This window comes from Vipera ursinii (genome assembly GCF_947247035.1).
Source record: "Vipera ursinii genome assembly, chromosome: 1".
NCBI classification, from domain to species: Eukaryota; Metazoa; Chordata; class Lepidosauria; order Squamata; family Viperidae; genus Vipera; species Vipera ursinii.
Genome location: NC_139512.1, coordinates 17167726 through 17192954, shown reverse-complemented (window position 1 = coordinate 17192954; position 25229 = coordinate 17167726). Strand labels below are relative to the sequence as shown.

At 55.2% G+C, this 25229-nt stretch overlaps 1 protein-coding gene across 2 annotated transcripts; it reads left to right on the top strand.

The window, feature by feature from the left end:
- The first annotated feature begins 712 nt into the window (after nucleotides 1-712).
- On the top strand, nucleotides 713-18561 carry B3GNT3 (UDP-GlcNAc:betaGal beta-1,3-N-acetylglucosaminyltransferase 3). Of its 2 annotated transcripts, none has more exons than XM_083349773.1 (2): nucleotides 713-778; nucleotides 15509-18561. In XM_083349773.1, the coding sequence occupies exons 1-2, from the start codon at nucleotides 773-775 to the stop codon at nucleotides 16652-16654; spliced, it is 1152 nt and encodes a 383-aa protein (XP_083205899.1). In that variant the 5' UTR covers nucleotides 713-772; the 3' UTR covers nucleotides 16655-18561. The 2 variants fall into 2 exon arrangements, with proteins under 2 accessions (XP_083205899.1, XP_083205900.1); XM_083349774.1 differs by lacking the exon at nucleotides 713-778 and adding an exon at nucleotides 6008-6040.
- The last annotated feature ends 6668 nt before the right edge of the window (nucleotides 18562-25229 follow it).

The window sequence follows — 25229 nt, the reverse complement described above, 5'->3', positions numbered from 1 at the left end:
CAGCGTTTAGCGTTTAGCGACCCTTGAAAGTTACAAGGGCACTGAAGGAGGTGACATGACCCCTCCGTCGCAGCATTCCCCACAGCCGCGTGATCCAAGTCTGGGCACTTGGCAACCGGCCTGTACTTTACCAGGGCCACCCGCTCGCCCCTCGGGAGCTCCCCAGTCCGCTTCCAACAGGCAAGGTCCACGGGGATTGGCTTAACGACTGCATGATTCACTTAGCAACGGAAATTCTGTTCCCAGTTGTCATAAGTCGAGGAGTACCTGTGCTTTTATGGAAGGTGGCGTACATTTAGAAAACAAAGAGTGGTTTAATGTGACGTGGGTGTACTTCATGGGTGGGCAGTTTTTAAGAAGAGCCCCTCCCCCCCCCTCCCCCCCCCCCCAGCCTCCAGTGTTTTGACGGCGACTCCGTGAATCGGAGCAGCACAAAATGGCCATTGGGCCTTCATGCTTCAGCGGTAACCGGCCCACATCCCGTCGGGCTTGACAAGGAGATTTTACAGCACACTCAGGCTGAAGAAGCCGCTTCTGCAGGCTTTGCTTTTGGCGTGGCTTGCCTCGTAAATTAGCCTGCCTGGCAAAGGGCGAGACTTAAAGTCAACAGGCCTGTGGAAGATAAAGAGGAAATTGCCCAACCGGGGCTGTGGATGGGCGGGGGTAGGTGGAGGAAGAGGTTGGGGCCCAGAGACCAACCGAGGGCAGTGCCAGTCACCCACCCCAGGTGGCACGGAGACCTCGGAGCTGGAAGTAGGAAGAAATTCAAACAATGCAGGTATGGATCTCCTTTAACTGTGGCTCTTCTTTCCTTAATTGCTTTCGTAAACAGACGTGTCCTTTTTTAGACCGAGAAGTTGTTTTTCATAGAAAGGGAAGAAGACTTTGTGTAGCTCTGATAAGGATGGGCGGGGGGGGGGGACACCAGACGCTGCCTCGTCAATCCCGAGCCGAGTGGCAGCACCAGCCACACTTAGATCCAGCCCGGCACCTAGCAGAGAGCAGCTGAAGACTTTGTACCACTTTACAAAGCTGTGGGTGAGACCACACGTGGAATTACCGCATCCAGTTTTGGTCGCCATGATGTAAGAAAGATGCTGAGACTCTGGGAAGAGTGCAGAGAAGAGCGACAAGGGCTGGGGGCTAAAACATACAAAGAACGGTTGCTGGAATTGTATATGTCCAGGACTGGGGGGGGGAGACATGACAGCAATCTTCCAATATTTGAGGGGCTGCCCCAAAGAAGAGGGAGTCAAGCTATGCTCCAAAGTTGCAGGCCGGACAAGGAAACAACAGATGGAAACCGACCAAGGAGAGAAGCAGCCTGGAACTAAGGAGAAACTTCCTAACACTGAGGACAATTAACCAACGGAACAGCTTGTCACCAGAGGTTGTGGGTGCTCCGTTACTGGAGGCTTTTTAAGAGACAGGACAACCATTTGCCTGAAAGGGTGTAGGGCAGGGGTCCCCAACCCCCGCTCCGTGGACTGGTACGGGGCCGCAGCACGCCAGCAACCGGCCTGCGCAAACAAGCAGAGCCCCATCTGTGGGATGCAGGCAGCAGACCCACCCACGCTCTCTCCAGTCCATGGGAAAACCTCTCTCCACGGAACCGGTCCCTGGTGCCCAAAAGGTTGGGGACCACTGGTATAGGGTCTCCTGCTTGAACGGGGTTGGACTAGAAGACCTCCAAGGTCCCTCCCAGCTCTTATTCCATTTGAAGAGGCCCCTGGCCCTTCCAGGGAGCCCTTGGAAGTGATCTCCTGGGCGGGGGAGCAGAAGCGGGAAGGGGGTGGGGTCCGAAGAAAAGGAAGGATAGCCTCACTCCAAGGGTGGAGGTTAAGGAAAGGAGTGCGGTCAGTCCTCTTCGTCTGCTCTTGAATCTGAATTGCGTGCATTTCCTTTCTCACGAATTGCTCTTTTTCTGAATTAAGGACGGCAGGTGCTAACAGCTTCCAAAAAAGAAAAAAAAACTCCCAAGGTGTCTAAATAAAGGCAAAAAGTCAGCGGAAGGCTTCAGAAACGAAGCTGTGGAGAGCTAATCCTAGGCGGATTCAGTTCCCCAAAGCCTTAGAAAGGTGCAGTGCTGCCAACAGGAAGAGGCATTGGTTGTCGTACAGCAGCCCGTCAGAAGCCCCCTCCTGCACACTGGAAGAGACCCCCTCCCCAAGCCAGAGAGGCACCAGCCAGAGCCGCCACGAGGGGCAGGCAGGTGGGAGACAGACAGGCCACCCCCAGCCCGGAGCCAGGAAACCTGGCGGAAACACCTTAAGTGGAATGGAATCCACCTGTTGCAGGATCCAATCCGGGTCAGTCCCTGGCACCAGAAACTCAGTTCTCCGAGCTTTCGGACTCTTACCAGGACCCAACCGCTCGGAAGAATTATTTATTTATTTATTTATTAGATTTATATACCGACCTTCTCCCGAGGGACTCAGGGCGGTGTACAGGGCAATTAAAATATAACATACAAAAGTTAAAAATAAATTAAATTAAATTTAGCCCCAACAAAATAAATTAAATTATGAAATTTAAAACCCCAATCCCTCAGTCCAGGCTGGCAAGCTCGAATAACCAGGTTTTCAGGTCACGGCGAAAAGAGCGAAGGTCGGGAGCCATCCGGAGCTCCACAGGCAGCTGATTCCAGAGGGCAGGCGCGCCCACAGAGAACGCTCTCCCCCTGGGGGCCGCCAGCCAGCACTCCCTGACCGACGGCACCCTGAGGAAACCTTCTCTGTGGGAGCGCACGGGGCGATGGGAAGTTGACGCCGGCAGCAGGTGCTCCCGTAAATAATCCGGACCCATGCCATTTAGGGCTTTATAGGTCATCACCAGCACCTCTGGTCCTGGTGACCGACCCAGCTGGGATCTCACAACACTTAAAGTGGTATCTAACCACTAAACACAGCTGCCCTCAGCCTTGGTTCCACCTGGCAAGGTACTAAACTTTCGATGCAGGAATGTCAGAATTGGTATTGAATTCCCAGAAGTTTAAGGGACACAGTGGCTCAGTGGGTTAAGACGCTGAGCTTGTTGATCAGAAGGTCGGCAGTTTGGCGGGTCGAAACCCGAGTGCCGCGTAGCAGAGTGAGCGCCTGTTGCTCGTCCCAGCTTCTGCCAACCTAGCAGTTCGAAAGCACGTAAAAATGCAAGTAGAAAAATAGGGACCACTCCGGTGGGAAGGTAACAGCGTTCCGTGCACCTTTGGCGTCCAGTCATGCCGGCCACATGACCACGGAGACGTCCTCGCTGGCTCTTCGGCTTTGAAACGGAGATGAGCACCGGCCCCTAGAGTCGGAAACGACCTTTACCTTAACCTTACCTCCCGGAAGTTTGGCCTCCGACTGTCAACAGATAGCCAAACAGAGACCCAAAGGGACAAACAGCCGAGGACAGATCCCGGAGTGAACCAGATCAGCCAGAAAGAGCCCCAGATCAGCCACCGGGGAGGAAGCTAGACCCTCATGAAGGGGGGGGGGCGCCTGCCCCCAAAGCAAGGCTGGCAGTATCAAGCGCAAACAGGAACGCGCTTCACCCTCCTCGCCCCGGTGAATCTGGCCGTGCAGTTGCGAAAATGAGTCTTTTGTTCTTCCCTTTGGGTTCTATAACAGTCTAAGAGAGTTGGAAGGGACCTTAGAGGTCATCTAGTCCAATTCCCTGCTCGAGCAGGAGAGTCTATGCCCTTTTCAGACAAATGGCTGTCCAGTCTCTTCTTGAAAGCCTCCAGTTATGAAGCACCCACAACTTCCAAGGAGAATTTGTTCCACTGTTTCATTTTCCTGGCTGTTAGGAAGTTTCTCCTTAATTCCAGGTTGCTTCTCTCCTCTACGCAGCCCACCCAGGGAGTTGAGACCCCCGTTTAAGATGGGGTGAGGAGAAGGGTCTGGGCCACGGCTGAGAGCTGCATTCCTGCCCGGGATGAAACAGGCTGCCAGCAGTGTTAGCGTTTCCTACTTGGTTGCAGCCCCCTGGTTAATAGAGTTGGAGGGAATCTTTGTTGTTGTTAGCTGCGAAGTCGTGTCCGACCCATCGCGACCCTATGGACAACATTCCTCCAGGCCTTCCTGTCCTCTACCATCTTCTGGAGTCCATTTAAGCTCACGGGAGGGAATCTTAGAGGTCATCTAGTTTAGCCTATGCTCGGTGCAAGCTCCACTCGGGTTCCTCTAACGGATGGCCCTCCAACCTCTGGGGATGGAGGCCACATCATGTGGCAGCCTGTTCCCCAGGCTGACAGCTGACACATTATTACTTCCCCTTCCTTGTGCTTTTCGCCTCCCGGATCTGGCCCTGCCTTCTGGAGTGACAAAGGCCGAGCCTTTTCAGCTATTGGCACACGTGTGACTCTCCCCCCCTTCCCATCCCTTCAAGGTCCTTCAGCGTTGGGCCTGGCCCCACTTCCTTCCACTCCACTTTCAGGCTGGACTGCTGTGCCCAAACTGGAGCGATGCCCGCTATCGGTGCCAAGCAGGCAGTTCTCCCGTTTCCCCTTTCTTTCTGAAAGGGGGCAGCCCCTCCCTCTCACACTTCCCTTCTGCCTTCACCTTCCTGCCACACCCACACCCACACCGTTCCCCCCCCCCCTTGGCAGCCTCTCCTTTCACAGAATCTCCGGTCCTTCCCTGGATTTCCAGTATCTGGATCGGTCCGACCTCCCTTCCTGGCACCAAGGTGGAGGTTGGATCCCCACGCAGGTGAGTTTGGGTTTGAGTTTGGCAAAGGCCAAAGGCTAAATCCAGAGCAGGGGGAGCTTTTGTCAGTATTCCCAGGCCAAGACCCATTTCCTGACCTTTCAGGGTGAACAGACAGAGAGACCTGTCTGCCCTAGAATAGAATAGACCTGGAAGGGACCTTGGAGGTCTTCTAGTCCAGCCCCCTGCTCAAGCAGGAGAACCTGTGCCTGTCAAGGGAGGCCCGTCAGCCGACCCACTGCTGAAGTCCAGGGGAACCTCCGTCCGTCCGGCAGGGGTTGGACTAGAAGCCCTCCTGGGTCCCTTCCAACCCTAGGATGGACACAATCTAGCAAGCCTTTTATCCAAAGCCCAGGAACGCCCACATCCTTTGCCAACTTTTATTTTTCATGGGCACAGAGCACCACACCCCGAATTCATGCCTGCTTAGTAGTCCCCCGTGATTTGTGGGTACCCCCACCCCAGCGCTTGCAAAGTCCACCCTGCAGGCTGCTTGTCGTCTTCTGGACCAGGCGAGGTTTCAGCGGCCATCTCTGTCCCCTCAAATATTTGGGGGACGCTTTAAAGACTCTTCTGCACTTCTGGAGGCAGCCCGGCTCTTCCTTTCCTGGCCCTGGCACTCGGCCGCCCTCCCCGTCCAAGCTCACGCCGGGTGTCCTCCCTCCCTCCCTCCCTCGGCCGAGGAGGACAGAAATGCAGGTGAGGTTAACCACCATCAGGTGTTGCATCACACCAAGCCAACCCCAAGCCCAGAGACACAACGGGGGTGACTAAATGGTGACCGGTGGGGGGCAACAGGCCGCTGAGCACGTGGAAGGGCATGGAGGAGGGGGGGGAACAAGAGTCGTCGAGGCAGGCTGCTTTCTCCCGCCCCCCCCCGCTCCTTTTTGGGCTTGCACTGCAGGGGGGGAGGGGGGAGCCGGGCAGAGGCTGCACCTTCGGGGCTCCTGCTTGGCCCCCCTCTGGATTCTGGGGGGGGCACAGCCAGGGAGCCTCCCGGGAGCAGGAGAGCATCTTCGACGGGAGGCCCGGCAGGACAGGGCGGGCGGGCGGGCGGGCGGGCGGGCGGGGGCGCGGAGTGACTCGGGGCCGCGGGGCCACCTGAGCCGTCCAAGCCGCCGCCGCCCCGCCCGGTCCGAGGCCCCCGGGAGAGCCGAGAAGGGCCGCCCGTGGCTCCCCCCCGCCCGGCCCGGCCCGCCCGGAAGCCCCCGGCCCGCCCGGCTCCCCGCCAAGCCCTGCGCCGCGCTGGGGGCGGGAAGCTGCGAGCGCCCGGGCCCCGCCCCGCCTGCCTGCCTGCCTGCCTGCCAGGTGCGAGCCGGGCGGGCGCGGAGCAGCTGCGGCGCCGGCGGGTAAGGCGCCCCTCTGGCCCCATCATCCCCGGCCGCGCCTTCCGAGGGGCCCCGCGTCCCCGGGCGCGCTTCCCCGGGCGGCCTTCCGGCCGGGGCGGCGGCCCTCTCCGGGCGGCCCTTGTCCCGCGCTCGGAGCAGCCGCGGAAGCCCCCTCGGGCCTTGAGCCACCCGGGCTGGCTGCGGGCGCGGAGCCCCTGGGCGGAAGGGCGGACGCGCGGCTGGCCGGAGGGGAGGGGGCCGTGGCTGGCCGAACCGCGCTTCCGCGGGGGGCGGCGGGAGGGGGCGGCCCGCGATGCCCCCCAAGGCGCTCAGCCCTGCGGGAGGAGATTGTGGCGGTGGTGACTTCTGAGCGCCGAGCGTTGGTTTGTTTGCATCCCGGCTTTATTATTTTTGCAAATAACCCGAGGGGGCAAACGTGCACCACTCTTTCGCCCTCCTATTTTCCCCGCAACAACAACCCTGTGAGGTGGGACGGTCTGAGAGAGGGACTGACCCAGAGTTACCCAACTGGCGTGTGGACTGAAAAACTGGTCAGGCTCTCATTAGGGAGACCGATTTTATTGGCTTCCCCAGGACTCCTTCATCCCCCCCCCATTCCTGGCCAGGCTGCTTTATTTGAAACCCAGCCTTTGGGAGGGTCGGGCTGCCCCCAGATGGGAAGGGAGACGGGTCGCCTTGCCAGGAAGGAACCCCCCCCCAACTCCGGCGCTGGGGCCAGGCGGGAATAGCCAGGGCCACAGCCTGCCTGCTAAGATGTGGAATCAAGGAGTAGGTAATCCTGTTGGTCAGTTTTTCTGTAAATTGGGTAGAAGGCAGCCTGGATTAGTGCCTCATCTGCCCTTTGAACCTTGGAGTTTAGCTCCTTTCAAGCGGCTGACGAATAACGAGAAGCTCCTCGGGTTGCTTTGATTTTGTTCTGTAGGAAAATAGAACAATTTAAAGGCCCAGATGGGGTTTTGTTCCAGAGGAAAAAGTTATCGTGCGTATTATTATCAGTCTTACTAAGGAAGGCTGGCTGGATTTGGCCATTTGCACCACTTCCTGTGGCAATCAGGTTTCCGCTCTTCTGCACTGTTTCACATCTCTTCTGCTGGGAAAAGAGGCTCGGTGGGGCTGCCCCCCCCCCGTCTGTGTTCGGCAACCTCCCCAGTTTCTGCGCCCCCCCTCTCTGCTGCCGTAAGGCAGGGTCCCCTCTCAGCCCCAAGGATGAGGGTCCCTGCAGCCATCGGCACTTGCGGGGGGGGGCATTGCCCACCTCTGGCAGCAGAAAGGGGGGGGGACAGCCTAGCAAAATGGCCGAGGAGAACTCCCCTGTCCCTGGGCGCTGCTGACCAGCTTCCCCTTCGGCTCCTCTCTTTAAATACAGGAGTGTTTTTAAAAGTAAATGTGCAAATTTCTGCAGCTAGGAAGTGGCTTTCTTGGCTGGCCTTCCATTTGAATCTTTGCATTCAAAAGCTAATTTAAAGGTTGACAATAGAGGTTGTGTGCGTGTGTGTGTGTGTGTGTGGAGTTGCACACTTTGACTCCCTTCCGCAGCACACAAAGTAAATAGCTTTAGGCCAAGCTCTCTTTGACCGCTGTGTTTGTTTTGTGGCCACTGAGTGCAGCCAGATGGGCAAGCTGCCCGTCGTGCCACCGCCTTGGCCTTGGCACCAGGAGGGGCTTTGCAGACAGGCGTTAATGCTCCCCTGCTCCAGATTCAGCCCCCCCATTCCACCAAAGGGGGGGGCAGAGAGATGCAAAAGACAGGAAGGAAGGGGGTGTTTCTGTGCTTTAGAACGGTTTGTGTGTGTGTGTGTGTGTGTCCAACTTTGGCAACTTTAGGACTTGTGGACTTCAGCTCCCAGAATTGCCATAGTTGGACACCCCTGCTTTAGAAGTTGCTTCCTTTGGGAGAGAGGTCCCAGCCCCCCCCTTCCCCACCCCCGCAATGGAGACCTGGGTTCCTCAGCACACAGACACACACACACACAGAGGGTGACTCCTCCTTTGAAGAAGTTGTGAAGTGGTTGTAAAGCTGTTTGTTTTGGAGAAGTAAGTGAGACAAAGCCTGCCTTTTATCTCCAGGGGAAACACAAATCCCGAGGGACCCGTGCAGAACAGGTTCTCTCCCTGCTGCCACAGGAACAGGCCTGCTTTGCATCAGTCCCCCCCCCCTTCAGCAGGAAGCAGATCTTTGCAATTCCAAGATATCCCCCCCCCTTCCTGGATCTGCCTGCAGGGCCCCTGACCTTCAGACACCCCCAAAGGTCTTGGAGATCAGCTGCAAAGGGTCGGAGAGCTTTGGGGGCCGGAGAGGGGGGCTTCCTACCCCCCCTTCCTTGGGTCTCTCCCAGCTGCAGAGGGGCTGTTGCTTTTTACAGGGGGGGGCACAAGGGCTGAGTGGCAGCTGGGGAGTTGGAGGGTGTGAAGGAGGCAGGAACACAGCAGGGAATCCCCCAGAGGCTCTGGCTGGCAGTTGCTACAACAGTGAGGCTTGGAGACCCGGAGGATGGAGGCCCCCTTCGGCCCACCAGAATGCTGGAGGCACAGGGGCCTCCTGAGGCCAGGGAGCCCACCCTCACAAGGGCTCGGCTTCAGCACATCGGGCCAAGGGAGCCCATTTTGGCCCTCGCTTTTATTTTTGAAAAATGTTCAGGTGGAACCTGCAACCTCGATGGCTCTGTGTGTGTGTGTGTGTGTGTGTGTGTGTGTCACAGAATCCCAAAGAGGTTAACACCTCCCCCACTCTCTTTGTCCTCTTTCTGGCTCCCCCCCCCCCAAGAAATTGGCAGTTTGGCTTTAAAATACGAAGAAAACACAGAGGAGAAGCCGGGCCCTGCCAGGCGGGGCCCCTGGACTATGTAGCCCATCAGCCTCTCCTCACTTCACAACCAGCTTACTAATTTAACAAGTGGAGCGATTCACTTAATAACTGCGGCAAGAAAGGTCGTAAAATTGGGCAAGACTCACTTAACAAATGTCTCACTTAGCAACGGAAAGGGGTTGTTAGTAGAGGACTGGCTGCCTCTGTCTCATGCCCCCAGGCCAGGCAGGGAGGGAGGGAGGGGTCTGTGTGTGTGCTTGCCTTCCGCATGGCTGCCCTTGGACCAACCAGGAAACTCCGGCCGGGGGGGGGGGGGGGGGAAGATTCACAGCCAGCAGGTGGAAAGTTTCCCGGCCTCCGGTGCCCACCGGCCTCCCTGGCCAGACCGGCTCGGCCACTGCAATTATGCCGCTCGGAGGAGCCCTTGGCTCAGGGCTTGGAAACTCAGGGTGGGGCTTTCAGCCGTGCGTGGGTGGGTGTGTGTGTCCGTGTCCACAGGTATCTGGTGACACACAGACCCACCGTGGCATCTGCCGGGATGACCTCAGGGCACCACGCCAGAGATGGAGCGCTCTTGACGCTGCCTCGCCTGGCGATGCTGCCACGTCCCTGAGAATCTCAGATGCCCTGCAAGGGGGGGGGGAATGCGCCTGCACACACACACACACACACACACACACACACACACACTTGTGGGTTGCATCTGCTCTCCAATTCCCTGGCCTTCCCCCTTTCCCTGCTGCTGCCCCTTTCCTTCCCCGGGTTGCTCTGAGCCTCTTTGACAGGCAAGGAGGGCGGGGGGGGCTGTTCTCTTCCTTCTCTTCAGAGCCCCCCACCCAGAGCCCTCCCTGGCACCCTCCTGCCCCTCCAGCTGCCCTCCTGCCCGGGATCCTGGCCTCCTGCTCCGCTGCGGGGTCCCTCTCATGGTGGGTGGGAGCAGAGAGAGGCTGGGCGGGGGGGGAACATCCCTGCCTCCTCCCTCCCGCTGGGGTCCCTGGCCACCTGTCTGGCCAACCCCCCCCCAAAAGCCCCGCTTGGCCCTGCATCTTTTATTGCCGAGGCTGCTGCCCTTCGGCTGCTCCGCCTTCCCCCCCTGCGAGGATGGCCACTTCGTCCCCGGAGGCTCTTTCCTCCCCAGTCTGGCCTCTGGATCCCCCCCCCGCCCTCCCCTCTGGATGCCTTTATTTTTCTTTTCAACTCACAGCTTATGTTACTCTGTATAGAACTATACTATGCGCCTAAGAGCCTATATTAGGTCTTATCTCGCTGCAATTAGGGAGGCGAGGTCCAACCACTTCGCCACCCTTATTGCGTCCGCAGATAATCGCCCGGCTGCCCTGTTTAGGGTGACTCGCTCCCTCCTAAATCAGGAGGTGAGAGAGGATCCCTTGCAGGGACGTGCCGAGGAGTTTAACCAACATCTGTCGGACAAAATCGCTCGGATTCGGACCGGTCTGGACTCTGACTGGGCAGAGTCTGACGATCAGGACACGGGTGGTCTTGTCGATATCCCCTGGGAGGAGTTTGATTCTGTGACTCCGGAGGAAGTGGACAGGATCATGGGGAGGCTGAGCACCACCACATGTGTACTGGACCCGTGCCCTTCCTGGCTGGTCTATGCAGCCCGGGAGAGGACACGCAGCTGGTTCCAGGCAGTTATATCGGCTTCTTTGAGTGAGGGTATCTTCCCCGCCGTCTTGAAAGAGGCGGTGGTGAGGCCTCTCCTCAAGAAGCCTGCCCTGGACCCGGCTGTATTGAACAACTTTCGTCCTGTCTCCAACCTTCGCTTTCTTGCGAAGGTTGTTGAGAGTGTGGTGGCGCATCAGCTCCCTCTGGTCCTGGATGAAGCGGATTATCTAGACCCGTACCAATCGGGTTTCAGGCCCGGGCACAGCACGGAGACGGCATTGGTCGCGCTGGTGAATGATCTCTGGAGGGCTCGGGACAGGGGGCATTCCTCTGTCCTAGTCCTATTAGACCTCTCGGCGGCTTTCGATACCATCGACCATGGTATCTTGCTGCGGCGTCTCAGGGGACTGGGAGTGGGAGGCACAGTTTTACAGTGGTTCTCCTCCTATCTCTTGGGACGTTCGCAGTCGGTGTTGGCAGGGGGGCAGAGGTCGACCGCGAGGTCTCTCATTTGTGGAGTTCCTCAGGGGTCGGTCCTCTCGCCTCTCCTGTTCAACATCTACATGAAGCCGCTGGGTGAGATCATTCGTGGCTTTGGAGTTGGGTATCATCAGTATGCTGATGATACCCAACTTTTCTTTTCGACCCCAAACCACCCCAGTGATGCCCTCAACGTGATGTCCCGTTGCCTGGAGGCGGTTCGGGTCTGGATGGGGAGGAACAGACTCCAGCTCAACCCCGACAAGACTGAGTGGCTTTGCATACCTTCATCCAGGGTTTATTCGGACATTCCACCTCTGGCTATGGGGGGTGAACTATTACCCCCCGTAGATAGGGCTCGCAACTTGGGGGTCCTCCTAGATTCACGGCTCACCTTGGAAGACCATATAGGAGCTGTGACTAGGGGGGCCTTCGCACAGGTTCGCCTGGTGCGTCAGTTGCGGCCCTATCTTAGCCGGGATGATCTATGCACGGTCACTCATGCGCTCGTGTCCTCTCGTCTGGACTACTGCAACGCTCTCTACATGGGGCTGCCCTTGAGGACCACCCGGAAGCTCCAACTGGTACAGAATGCAGCCGCGAGAGTGGTGTTGGGAGTCTCCCGATACTCCCACGTTACACCTCTGCTCCGTGAGCTGCATTGGTTGCCAGTTGTCTTCCGGGTGAGATTCAAGGTACTGGTAACGGTGTTCAAAGCACTCCATGGCATGGGGCCGGAGTACCTTAGGGAACATCTGCTGCCGGCATCAAGCTCCCTGCGCCCTGTGCGTTCCCACAGAGAGGGCCTCCTCAGGGTGCCACCGATCAGAGAATGTCGATTGGTGGCCCCCAGGGGGAGAGCCTTCTCTGTGGGCGCTCCGGAACTGTGGAATCAGCTACCGGTAGAGCTCCGGATGGCGCCCGATCTTCGCTCCTTTCGTCGCGATCTTAAGACATTTCTGTTTGTACAAGCTGGCCTAGCCTGATGGGGATTGCTGGGGTTGTTTTATCTTTGGTCTTTTAATTTTTCTTGGGGTTTTTAGCGCTGTATTTCCATTGTTTTTAACTAGGGCAATTGTTTAATCTTTTTTAATGTTTGTATTTGCTATTTTATTCTGCCCTGTGAACCGCCTTGAGTCCTCAGGGAGAAGGGCGGTATATAAATGTTATTAAATTAAATTAAATTAAATGTGTGTGTGCACATGTATTTAGGTATGCATGTATATGTTTACACATGTATACAGATAGTCCGTGACTTAGCACCACAATCGGGCCCAACGTTTCTGTTGTTACGTGACATGTCGTTAAGTGAGTTTTGCCCCGTTTTATAACCTTTGTCACCACAGTTGTTAAGCAAATCACCGCAGCTGTTAAGTTAACCACACGGTGGTTACGTGAAGCCGGCTTCCCCATTGACTTTGCTTGTGAGAAATCGCAAAAGGGGATTAGGTGACCCCGGGATGCGGCAACCGTCATAAATGTGAGTCAGTTTCCAAGTGCCTGAATTTTGATCACCTGACCGTGTGGGGGGGAGGTGCTGCAGCAGTCGCAAGTGTGGAAAACGGTCCTGCCTAAGTCACTTTTTTCAGGGGCCTTGTAATTTCAAACGGTCACTATACAAGCTGTTGTAATCTGAGGACTACATAAACAAGCAGAAATGTGCACGCTAGCTGGACCTTCCTTCTCAGCAGGAGAGGGTGGGGGTGGGGGGCGTTGGGGGGGCTGTTGTGCACTTTCCCGATATTTGGCACCTCCGACTTTCCCCCCAAAAGCCGCTCAGGTCCAGATGGGGATTATGGGCTCCATTTGCGATTTGGATACAGCCCAATCTAATTACCTGAGCTAATTGGCAATAGAGTCCCAGTTATCTGAGTTATTGCAAAATGACTCCGGCAGGATTGCAGCGTCTCCCGTTCAAGTCTCTTTCGGCCTTTACGGTTTGGCTGGGGGGGGGGGCTTAGCAGCGTCTGATTAGGCCTCTGCTTGTGAAGGGGGCTAGGCTAGAAGATCTCCAAGATTTCTTCCAGCCCTATTTTGAGTCTAATTGGCAGCCTTTTCCTTTTGAGTGGAGAACAGAGTAGAATAGGATAGAACAATGAAAGAATATAATGTAATGTAATATATTAGAGGATAGGAGAGAATAGAATAGAATAGAATTTGGAATTAGAAATAGAATAGAACAGAACAGAGTAGAGTAGAATAGAATAGAATAGAATAGAATAGAATAGAATAGAATAGAATAGAATAGAATAGAATAGAATAGAATAATGCAATGAGTAGAATAGAATAGAACAAAAGTGCGTATAGTCAAGGCTATGGTCTTCCCAGTTGCAATGTATGGCAGTGATAGTTGGACCATAAGAAAGGCCGAGCGCCAAAGAATGGAGGCCTTTGAACTCTGGTGCTGGAGAAGACTCCTGCGAGTCCCTTGGACCGCAAGGCGATCCAACCGGTCAGTCCTAGAGGAGATCCACCCTGACTGCTCTTTAGAAGGCCAGATCCTGAAGCTAAAACTCAGATCCTTTGGCCACCTAATGAGAAGGAAGGACTCACTGGAGAAGAGCCTCATGCTGGGAAAGGTGGATGGCAAGAGAATAAGGGGACGACAGAGAATGAGGTGGCTGGATGGAGTCACTGAAGCAGGAGGCGTGAGCTTATATGGACTCCAGAAGATGGCAGAGGACAGGAAGGCCTGGAGGAACATTGTCCATGGGGTCACGATGGGTCGGACACGACTTCGCAGCTAACAACAACAAGAATAGAATTAGCATTAGAATTAGAATTAGAATTAGAATTAGAATTAGAATTGGGAATGGAATGGAATGGAATGGAATAGAATAGAATAGAATAGAATAGAACAGAAAAGAACAGAACAGAACAGAACAGAATAGAATAGAATATAGAATAGAATGGAATAGAATAGAATAGAATAGAATAGAATAGAATAGAATAGAATAGAATAGAATAGAATAGAATAGAATAGAATAGAATAGAATAGAATAGAATAGAATAGAATAGAATTACAGAACAGAGCTGGAGGGGACCTTGGGGGTCTTGAGATGGAGACACCTTCCCCCCCCCCAGGAAAAAAAAAGAGTTAAAAAGAGCCGCAGTGCTCCTTGTAACAAACCAGCCATCAAGATACTTTGCTATAACAGGCAACCCTCAAGTTAAGAATCTCCGTTGCTGAGCAGGGCGGTTAGGTGGGATGTGGGTGATTGTGATCTTTTTTGTTGTTGTTGCCTTGATTTGTTAAGCAGATCACTGCAGCTCTGAAGTGAATCACGCGGTCCTTAGAAGCTGGCTGGGAAGGTCGCAAATTATTTATTTATTTATTTATTAAATTTTTATACCGCCCTTCTCCCGAAGGACTCAGAGCGGTGTACAGGGCAATAAATATCGAAATACAAAATACAAAAGTTAAAAAAATTAAATATGCCCAATATAATACAGTAATTAAAACTATGCTAAAACCCAAACCCAAACCCCCAAACCCATCAGACCAGGCTGGATTGTTCAAATAGATAGGTTTTTAGATCGCGTCGGAAGGAGCGAAGGTCGGGGGCGATCCGGAGCTCAACCGGCAAGCGGTTCCATAGGTCTGGCGTGCCCACAGAGACAGGACCCCGGGATGCTAAACATTGGCTGGTGCCAAATGCCCAAATTTTGTTCATGTGATGGGGGGGATGCTTTGATGGTCATAAATACGAGGACCAGTGGTAAGTCACTTTTTCCAATGCTGTGGTAATGTTGGACCGTTGCTAAACGAATTGTTGTAACGTGAGGACTACCTGTATGTTTTTTGTTCCCTAAGCCTGAGATGGATGTGAGGTTTTTTCCAGGGGATTTGAGTGCCTTAAAAAGACTTCCACCAGCTGGGACGGGACCTCAGAGGTCCTCTAGTCCAACCCAGAGTATTACTTTTTTAAGGACTGGCTGCCCTCTTGCTCTTCCCTCTTCCCCCCATCTGCTCTCCCCCCTCTGCGCCCCTCTAGCTCCCCAAAAGTCACTCCCATCCCCCGGAGGCAGGGGGGAGCCCCAGCCGGCCAACCCCCCTGCAGCCCTGTGGCCGGTTCTGCCCTGGCTCCTTGCCACAAAATCTGGGAAGAGCCAAGGGCGCAACGGCTGCAGGGACCCCCGGCTTGCGCTGTGGCTTGCGCCGTCCAGCAGGAGCCCCTGGAAGGTGGGGGAAGTGCGGGTGCCTCTCCTGCCCCCCTCCTCTCTGGGGCTGCGGCTGCTGCCCCTCCCCCCCCCCGTGAGGGCGAGGCACTCCTGGGAGACGCTTTGGGTGTGGCGGCGTTTCTTTCTCGGCACAATAAAAATCTATCTCTGGGTGGGGAAAACCTGTCAGCTTCCCTACGTTTTTGTGTTGTCTCCTGTTTGTTAAGGCAGTGATAATTCAGTGTGCTAGCAGTTTAATGACATCTTAATTGCATATTTGTGAGCTTTTCTGGATACTTTTCCTCTCCCGACCGTGCCCTGCAATCTGCGACTCACAGCCGGGTGACGCAACGCGCCCGGCGGTGAGTTCAACCTGCTTTCTTCTTTCCAAGGTCACCATGTCCCGGCGTTGGTGCTCCAAGGTGGAAGCTGTCATCCTCAGCGTGGTCGGCTTCACCTGCCTGCTGTTCCTCCTCCAGTCACACAGGAGCAGCCCCGTCCCTGAGGTGACGGAGACCCCGCAGCCCCCCACAGTCTCCCCCAGCCCCAGTGCGCCAGAGCCCCTCCCCGAGTGCCGGGAGAACGCCTCCGTGGCCAACATCCCCGGCTTTGATGGCCTGCCGAACCACATCAAGGACTTCCTGCGCTTCCGCCATTGCAGGGCCTTCCCGCTGCTGCTCGACCTGCCCGAGAAGTGTGGCCCCCCCGAGGCCTCTCACCAGGTCTTCCTCCTGCTGGCCATCAAGTCCTCCCCGGCCAACTACGAGCGCCGTGAGATCATCCGCAAGACCTGGGGGCAGGAGCGGACCTTCGCCGGTGTCCAGATCCGGCGCATCTTCCTCTGCGGAGTGGCGGCTGACGCCCGGGAGGCGCGCAAGCTCAACCGGCTGCTGCAGCTGGAGCACGCCGAGCACCACGACGTCCTGCAGTGGGGCTTTGTGGACAGCTTCTTCAACCTGACCCTCAAGCAGCTCCTCTTCTACGCCTGGCTGGAGAGCCGCTGCCCGGCCGTCCGCTTCGTCTTGAACGGGGACGATGACGTCTTCGTCAACACTGACAACATGGTCCAGTACCTGCTGGGGGTGCCCGGTGCGGGCGACCAGCACCTTTTTGTGGGGCAACTCATCACTAACGTGGGCCCCGTCCGGGAGAAGTGGAGCAAGTACTACGTGCCGGAGCAGGTCACCGCCTCCAACTCCTACCCGCCCTACTGCGGGGGAGGGGGCCTGCTGATGTCCGGCTACACCTGCCACGCCATCTACCGGCAGTCGCTGGGCATCCAGCTCTTCCCCATCGATGACGTCTACCTGGGCATGTGCCTGGAGCGGGCGGGGCTGGCGCCCGCCTCCCACATGGGCATCCGGACGGTGGGCGTGAGGGTGCCCTCCTCCAAGCTGGAGTCCTTCGACCCCTGCTACTACAGGGAGCTGCTGCTGGTGCACCGCTTCGTGCCCTACGAGATGCTGGTGATGTGGGAGGCCATTCACCAGCCGGACCTGGTCTGCGGGAAGAAGGCGGAGGTTTACCAGAGTTTGTGACGACGGGCAGCTCTGCCTGCCGGGGACGGGGGCTGCCCTGGCCTGGGAGGACCAAAACCACGGCCGGCTGTCACTCCTGCTCTGGGGGCCCTTTGGAAGAAATCTCCCCCCTGGGTGTTTGGACAAGGGGTCTGCCCCACATGCCCCCGTCCCTGCAAAATGCAACAGAGGCTTTGCGAGCACTGGCGTCAAGCTGGCATGAAACCTGGGGCTGGGGATGTCTCAGGAATTGGGCAGCCCTGGCTTGGTGCTCGCTGGGCACGGGATCCGTGGAGGCTGGCTGGTTCCTGTTCCCCGACTCTATTTTGCGCAGCTCACAAGGTTCCCCCCCAGGAAGTTTCTGGAGCGATGGACGGGCTCCCTCGCTGGACGCTGGACTGGACGAGCTATGGGGAAGGTCATGAGTCAAGGCCGGTGTTTCTTGGGGGGGCATGAACGTCTGCTACTGCCCCTCTCAAAGCATCCAAGCTGCAAACGGCTGGGAGCATCATGCCCCCCCCAAGCCAGACTGGCATGCGATGATTGTGGCGCCTAGTTCACCCCTGTCCCCGAAGGGAATTATAGCCCGGCTCAGCTTCTTCCTGAGGGAGGCTGAGGTTCTGTCCCAGCTGGTTCTACTCAGGTGTAAGGCAAGCCCTCCCCCCTTCACATTCAGATGGGAAAGGGGGCAGCCCACAATGCCCCTCTGGGCGGGCGACCAGACCCAGCTGGGGGCTTTCTCCTCATCTCCCCTCTCCAATCTCTCAGCTTCCAGAATGTGCTTCCCCTGCTTGCCTTTCTGCCTGGGGGGCAGCTCAGGTGAGCCCCCCCCCTTTGGAGAACAAGCAAAGGCACTTGAGCTGTCAGGAAAGGCCAAGAGGAGCTGTGGGGACGGGGGGGGGGGGTGCCATCCCTGGTGGGTGCCATCCCTGTGGGAGGATGGGATCAAAGTGCCTCAGGCAGGCTCAGCCCCCCCCCAGCTGCAGGGACACTTCCTCTGCCCCATAGAGCCTCCCCCCACCCCTATTTCCCTCTGCTCTCCCTCCCTGGCTCTCTTGCCTTCTGCGGTGAGGTGTTGGGCAGTCCTTCTGGACCCCCACCCCCTTTTGACCCAGAAAGGCTGACTCACAGCTGCAGGGTCTTTGCTGATTCCCCCCCGCCCCCCCCCCCCCGTTGGAAAGGGCATCTCTGCAGCCTTTGCCTTCGTGGCCAGAAGGGCGAGGCGTGGGCCATCCTGGGCAGGGGTCCTCCTGGGCGGTGCTGTGCGTGGCCCCCACCCCGGAGCCCGGCCGGGGCCTGGTGCTGCGTTGCCGGGTTTCTGCCCCAGTGCAGGGAGCCCCTTGACCCTGAAGCAGGGAACCCCCTTCCCAGAGGGTGCCCTCCCCTCTTTTGGGGACTGATGAAAGAATAAAAATGCCTAGAAAGTTATTAAAACTGTGTCCTGTGTGCAAAGGGAGGTTGAAAGCAGCCGCCATGCCTTTGGCGTCTGGCCAGCTGCAAAACCTTCGGACTGAGGTCAGGGCGCAGGTGAACCGGCCAGGCAGCTGCCTGCCTTGGGGATCAACGCCCTTTGCAAGACACACCTGTGCTGCTTCCCGGCAGGCCTGCCAGGTATCGGAGCTACCGGGCTGGGCTGGACGTTTCCCAGGTTTGCACGGAGTCCCTCTCGCCCTTTGCCCAGTTCCCGGGGCTGTGAAAAAGGTGAGCAGCTGAACCAGCTGCTTCCTGGTTGCCCTTTGCGGTGCTGGGCAAAGCGAAGGGCCTGGGGCGGGAGCAGCAGCAGGTGGGCCCTGTGGGCCACGGCTCCCTGGACCCCGAGGCCCCCTGTGACCTCGTGGGGGTCCCCCAGCTCCCCAACGCCCTCCCTGGCACCGAAGCCTCCCTTCAGATAGCCAGAGATCAACATGGCTGATTCTTTTGTCTGCTTTTATTGACTCTTTTATGACTTTACTCTTATGTACTTTTCCATTGCACGGTATTTATTTTATGAACTTTCCAGCTTTGGAGGCGGCACCGAAATTTAACAAACGGGCCAATGAAAGGAGAAGTGTCGCCCTGCGTTTCTGGGAGAGCAGCAGTGACGCAAATGTCCCACTGGCCCCGGAGGGTGGCACCCTGCATCCTGGAAGGAGGGCAGAGGGGCAGACGGGAAAGGTGCCACCCTGGGCCCGGATCCCTCTGTTGACATTCCGGGGCTCCCTCTGGTCTCCATCCGGGGAAGGGCTGGGCATCGCGGAAGCTGGCCCCTGAGACCCGGGCAGGTCCGATCCGAAGGAACTCTGCAGACATCTGGACAGCCCACGTGGCACCCACTCCAGTCACAGGGAAGCCTCTGTTGCACTCGCTGGGGAAAGCTTCAGAAGGAGACGGAAAAGAGACGGAGAGGCCAAAGGCTTCTGTGCTCCGCCTTGCCCCGAGCAATAAGAGCCACTGAGCGCAGAGGGGGGGGGAGGAGGAGGGGGGGGACAACTAGGGCAAATTTATGACTTTACGACTTCCAGAATTCCTGAGCCAGCAGAGGTCAGGAGCTGAAGTCCACGGTTTAGCTGCCAGGCCCTTGCGAGGTTTGTGTTGGCCAACCAGGCTGACAAAAGGAGGAAGACATTTTGATTTTGTCTGTTTCTTACGCATGTTGCAAGGCTGCTCCTCTCAAAGCAGGTGACTCTAGGCTGCCGTGACATCAATTAAAAACAAAATTGCAAGAGAAAGTTAAGTAGCAGCCCAGAGAGAATATAACCTATAAATGTGGAGATAGCCAGGAATTGGATCCTGAACACCTCAGGGTCCTGGGCACCCGGCCAGGTGTTCTCCAAGGCCTTACGAAAAACCAACAAGACCAGGACTGTGTAGTCTCCAGATGAGCAAAATCCACTTGACAGTCAGGCTATTAGTGGACCTGGAATCGCAGCGGGAAGGAAAATGGGAGCTGGTTCAGCTAGCACAGGTGAGTCATTCAAAGCCCTACCTGGCCCAGGGCCTGGGACCCCAAGGAGACCCTAACCCATCCTACCAGAGCAGAGAAGGTGGGCATGCTCCTGGGTCTCCCCCCCAAGAGTTGCCATCTGATGGGAGTTGGGAAGGGCCCTTTCCTGGGGCAGCCCCTCGGCCCCCCTGATACGTTTGGCAGGCCCCCACTTTTCCAGCCTCCCATTAGGCCCTAAAGACCTGCTTTTATTGGCAGCCACACAGCATTGTCTGAAGATGGGCGTCTGCATAAATGTTTCAAATAAATAAATAGTTAGATCTCGCCAAAAGGTGACTCTGGGTGGTGCACAGCAATAGTATAAAAGATGACAAATATGGAAAACGTAATAAACATCCTACCCCAGTGGTGGGATTCAGCCGGTTCGCACCACTTCAGCAGAACCGGTAGCTAATTTTTTGTTGCCCAGGCCCAGAATGGACTTCTGGAAGCAGCAGAGAACCGGTTGTTCACCTATTTGAGTCCCACCACTGTCCTAACCCCACCCAAAATGGCTATAAATACAACCACAGATGAACATTTATATGTGCGACACAATAAAAAATTCAGTCAGATCTGCTGGAAAGCGGCTACTGGGCTTCAGGGGTCTTGCAAGTGACAATAGCGCCACCTTCTGGGCGCATCCGGCGCTGCCGTCTCCAAACGCAGCAGAGGCAGAACGAAGTTTCCCATCTTGCCGCGATGCTGGTTCAATTTAAGACAGGCAATTTGTATCTTAATTAAGATATGCAATTCAATTAAGATATGCACATAGCCGAAATAATCCTCTCTGGATCCAGTTCTATTCTATTCTACTCTACTCCTGTCTGCGACGCACAAATTAATATCTGGTAGCAATTCCTGGGGGAGAGGGTCCCGGGCGGGGGTGTGTGTGCCCTGGTTCCGTGGGAGGACAAAAGTCCGATGTCCGGCAGGGGCTGGGAAAGTGATGCCAAGCTGGCGTTGAGCCAGGCTGGAAGCCCCAGGATAAGGCAAGCATCAAGAAGCAAACCTGTGCTTCAAGTTTAGAGTAGCCCCCCCCCGGGAGAGAGCCCCCTCCTTTGCCTGCAATCGGTCACTCCCTCCCAGGGCTCTGAGGAGTGGGGGGGGGGCTGAGCGCAGGAAGCAGCCCTTCATTCAGATCTCACTTGCCTTGGCGGGCGCGCGCGCGCGTGTGTGTACACACCAGAGTCCTGCAGTGAAGCTGGACGCTAGAGCCCTCTGTCGGTGCCTCTTGGTACTTCCTGAACTCTGACATGGTAGCAGTCTTCCGATTCTTGAGGGGCTGCCCCAGAGAAGACCCATTCTCCAAAGCCCCCGAAGGAAGGACAAGAAGCAGTGGATGGAAACTCATCAAGGAGAGAAGCAACCTGGAACTCAGAAGGGATTTGCTAACTGTGGCAATATATCAATCAGCGGGACGGGTTCCCTCCAGAAGTTGTGGGTGCTCCAACAGTGGAGGATTTTAAGAAGAGACTGGACAGCCATTTGTCTGGAATGGCATAGCCTAGGTCTCCTGTTGGAGTAGGGGGCTGGACTAGAAGACGCCCGAGGTCCCTTCTGTTATTCTGACATCAGCAGACCGACTGGCTCATCCCGAGGCCTTTCAGGCGCAGAACTGGACTGGACGGCTCCACCTTCCTAGGGCCTGGATGGGCAACGCTGCTCTCTCGACCTCCTCATCTCCTCTGTTGCCCTCACCACCAGACCTGTCTGGGTCTCCTGCTCTGCCCCTTGTTGGATATCGGGGGAGGGGGGGGAGAGCAGCCGACCTCCTGTGGGGGGTGCCCCAGGGTTCAGTCAGTAGTGGGAAAGATGGCCTCGCTAGGTGAAGGGGACCCAGCAGGACCCCCGGCTGCCCCTCCCCACTTACAGATGATTGCATGTGGGGGAGGGGGGAGGAGCAGGAGGGGGCTGACACCCAGCAAGATGGAGGCTGGGTCTCTTCAGGCCCCACCTGGCTCCTTGCCAGCTCTGCCCAGACTCGCCATCCTCAGAAGCAGCAAAGCTCTGCCAACTGCTTTTGAGCATCAGGCCTTCCCAGGCTGGCAGGCTGGCTGCGCTTTAGGCCTTTCTCTCTCTCTCTCTCTCTCCTTCCTTCCTTCCTTCCTTCCTTCCTTCCTTCCTTCCTTCCTTCCTTCTCTTTTAATGCTGCTGCTTCTGCTACTTTTAATCTATTAGAATCCTTCAATGTTCCTTTGTGGCTTCGGGGTATGGAAAGCGGCCCAGAGTCCATTGATCGGGTGGGGCAGGCAGCAGGTAATAAATAAACAAAATATGGCCCAGATCCCGGGAGGGATACAAATCAACCCTCCGGCACCCCTCTCAGCCTGCCTCCCAGCCCCCCCCAAATGCTCCTGGCAGAAAGCCAACTTATGATCCCTACGTCTACCCAGAGGACACCCAGAAATCTTTCTGATGGTGGAGGTGGTGGTGGGTTCTTGAAATGCAGAATGCATCTTAAACCCTAAAGCAAGGGGTGCCCAACCTTGGCAACTTTAAAACTTGTGGACTTCAAGTCCCAGAATTCCCCAGCCAGCTACCTCCCTTCCCCCTTGACAACGCAGCTCATGTTCCCCAATTAAGTGTCAGACTTTTGTTATGGGAAAACTCTTCCATTCCCAGCCAAGGCTCCTCCGGTGACCTGGGTTCCCAGGCTGGACTGCTCCACACCTGCGGCGAGCAGTCCAAACATCCCCGCCCCTGGGATCTGTAGGCAAGCTAAGAAACCACAGTGGCTGAAGCAGAATAAAGTTTCTTTGAAGTTTGGCATTTTCCTGGGTAGGAGGAGCCCAAAGGAAGAGGGCAACGGGTGGCTAAAAGAGTGGCGTGAAGCGGAAGGTTAGGGCTGTCGGTCCTGATGTTTGCAGCTGGTCTGACAAAAAGCTGCGTGAAAGAGATGGTTTGCGTCCATCACAGAAACGGACTGAGTTCCTCGGCATTAAATTCAGGGGGTTTCCCGGAGAAGCATTTAAACGGAATAACAGGGCCAGAGAGTTAATTGATACAGAACATTTCTGCCCCAGCAATCAAAAACTAATAGTGTTATCAGCACTTCTGACTTTGATGTTTGTGGGGTTAAGAATGTCAACTTTGCTGTCAAGAAAAATCAGCTTTTCATAGTGCGTGCCTCACTGTGTGCACTACTCAAACAGGAGGTAAGGAAGTCGGGGAACGCAGGCACAAATCTGTAGAAAGCAAACACAGGGTTAGTTACAATGGACTCCGATGCCTATACACCAATGCACAAAGTATGAGGAACAAACATACTTGAACCTGAAATCTAAATATGTGAGGACAGATATGATATTATGGCTATTACGGAAAGAGGAGGTGGAGTTGCACTATATATAAGAAATAACTGCATCTCTACAGCAACGGAGTAGAACAATAATGAAAACTGTCTTAAATGCATTTGGGTCAATATAAATGGGGGGGGGGGATGATATTGCCATAGGTTTATGTTATAGTCCACCCAAACAAACAGAGGTAATAGATGAACTGTCAATGCTAGTTTTGCTAGTCGGATAACTAAGGTATGTAGGAAGCACATCACAATTGTAATGGGGGACTTTAACTACCCTGACATCAACTGGGAGACAACTCTGCACCAAGTGGAAGATCAAACAGATTCCTGACAAACCTAGAAGACAACTTTGTCTCCCAAATAGTAGAGAAGGGAACTAGGGGATTAGCCGTATTGGATTTAATTCTCACTAACAGAGATGAAATGATAGAAGGCGTTGAAACCAGAGGAACTTTGGGGAGGGGGGAAGAGTGATCATGCAATATTGGTTCAACATTATACAAGGACAAGGAATAGGAGGAAAAGTCAAACTAGAATCTTGGACTTTAAGACAAAAGATGTAGATCTTGGGGGGAAACAACCCAGAAAAAGCTTGGAAAACTTTGAAAAGTGAGATTATAAAAGCCCAGTCCAGCACAATTCCAATGAAGAAGAAGAACAACTGCTCTCAAAAGAAACCAGCATGGCTGCACAAAGAGGTAATGGATAGGAATGTTAAAGAGAGACCCAACTTAGAAATAAGAAGGAATTTCCTGACAGTGAGCAATTAATCGATGGATAGCTTGTCTCCAGGAATTGTGGGTGCTCCGCCAGAGGAGGGTTTAAAAAAAAATAGGCTGGGCAACCGTTTGACCTTGGAGAGGGGGCTGGAATAGAAAACCTCCAGGGTCCCCTTCCAGCCTTAGGATTCTGTATTCTAAAACGGGGCATATTGGAGTTAAAGGGAAGAATATTAATTGATACGCAAGCTGTAGAGGACTAGTTTGGTGTTGTGGTTAGAAACCTGGAGGTGGGAAATTCCAGTTATGTCTTGGACACGGAGCCCGCGGGGTGACCTCAGAGAAGGAAATGGCAAACCACTTCCAAAAAGCTTGTTGGGAAAACCTGGAAGGAATTTTCCAGACAGTCACCAGGAATATGCAAATTAACTTCAGGTTGGGGAAAAAAGAAAAGGTAAGAACAAAACAGAGGGAAGTCAGGCCCTAAAATAATGACAATGCTGCACACACACACACACACACACACACACACTTTTCTGGAAGATGCACGTCTGTGGCTGGTAATCAAGAACCTCCCTCTGCCATCTTGAGTTTAGTTCCTCCAAGCCCAGGTGGGTCTTGCAGGAGGTGTGGAAAAGCTGCAGAGTCAAGGGCAGTCTACCCCACCCTAGAGAGCAAAAGTTGCAGAGGCAGATGCCCAACCCCCCCCTCAGCCAGCCGATGGCTTCCTGGCTCTCTGGGGTTACAATGAAAGGCTGAGCAGGGGGGCAGAACTATGGGCTGAGAATGGGCCTCCCATGTTCAGGAGCAGTCTACCTCTGAACTGCTTGGAGAAAACTGGCAGGACAGGAGAGGGGGGGCTTTCGTGTCCCTGGAGAGCGCCCCACGGCTTCAGGAACAGTGGCGTGCTTAAACAGGTCCTGCTAGTATTTCTCAACCTGGCCAAGTTTGAGATGGGTGCACTTCCATGGAGCGCTAACCTTGTGAACTCTCAAGATTCCTCCTCCCGTTATAGATTCAAGATGGACAGGGTTTAATATTTATTTCTTATGTATATGTAGGGGTCTATACATACCTTGTATTTAGTAGGTTTAGGTATGTGTCATGGGCAACTAAATTTCATTTTTGATGTGTGCCGTTGTGCCCACAGTAAAAAAATGACAATAAAGGTTATCTTATCCTATCTTGCCTTACTTCAACTCCCAGGATTCCCCAGCCAGCAGGAATTCTGGGAGTCGAAGTCCACCCATCATAAAGGGGCCCAGGTTGAAAAACTGGCTCAGGTAGACAGCCCCGTAACCCATAGATGGGACCCCACCTGTCCTCTTCCCCCCCTTCCTTGAGAAAGAGCCTTAGGGGCCCAGGAGCCGGGCACCCTTTGCTCGCATCTGTAGCCTTGGGCCTCCGGATCAGAACTCCCCACTGAAGACTGCAGGAATCCTGCATCCTCCCCACCACTCCTGGCTGACCATCGGAGTTGGAGACCCAGAAACAGGGCAGAGATTATGTCCGCCAGCCCCTTCGGGACCTGGGGGTGTAATTACACTTTGGGGTGTAATCCATCTGGTGCTGGTGATCTGAATTCGTCTAGAGCAGGGGTCTTCAAAC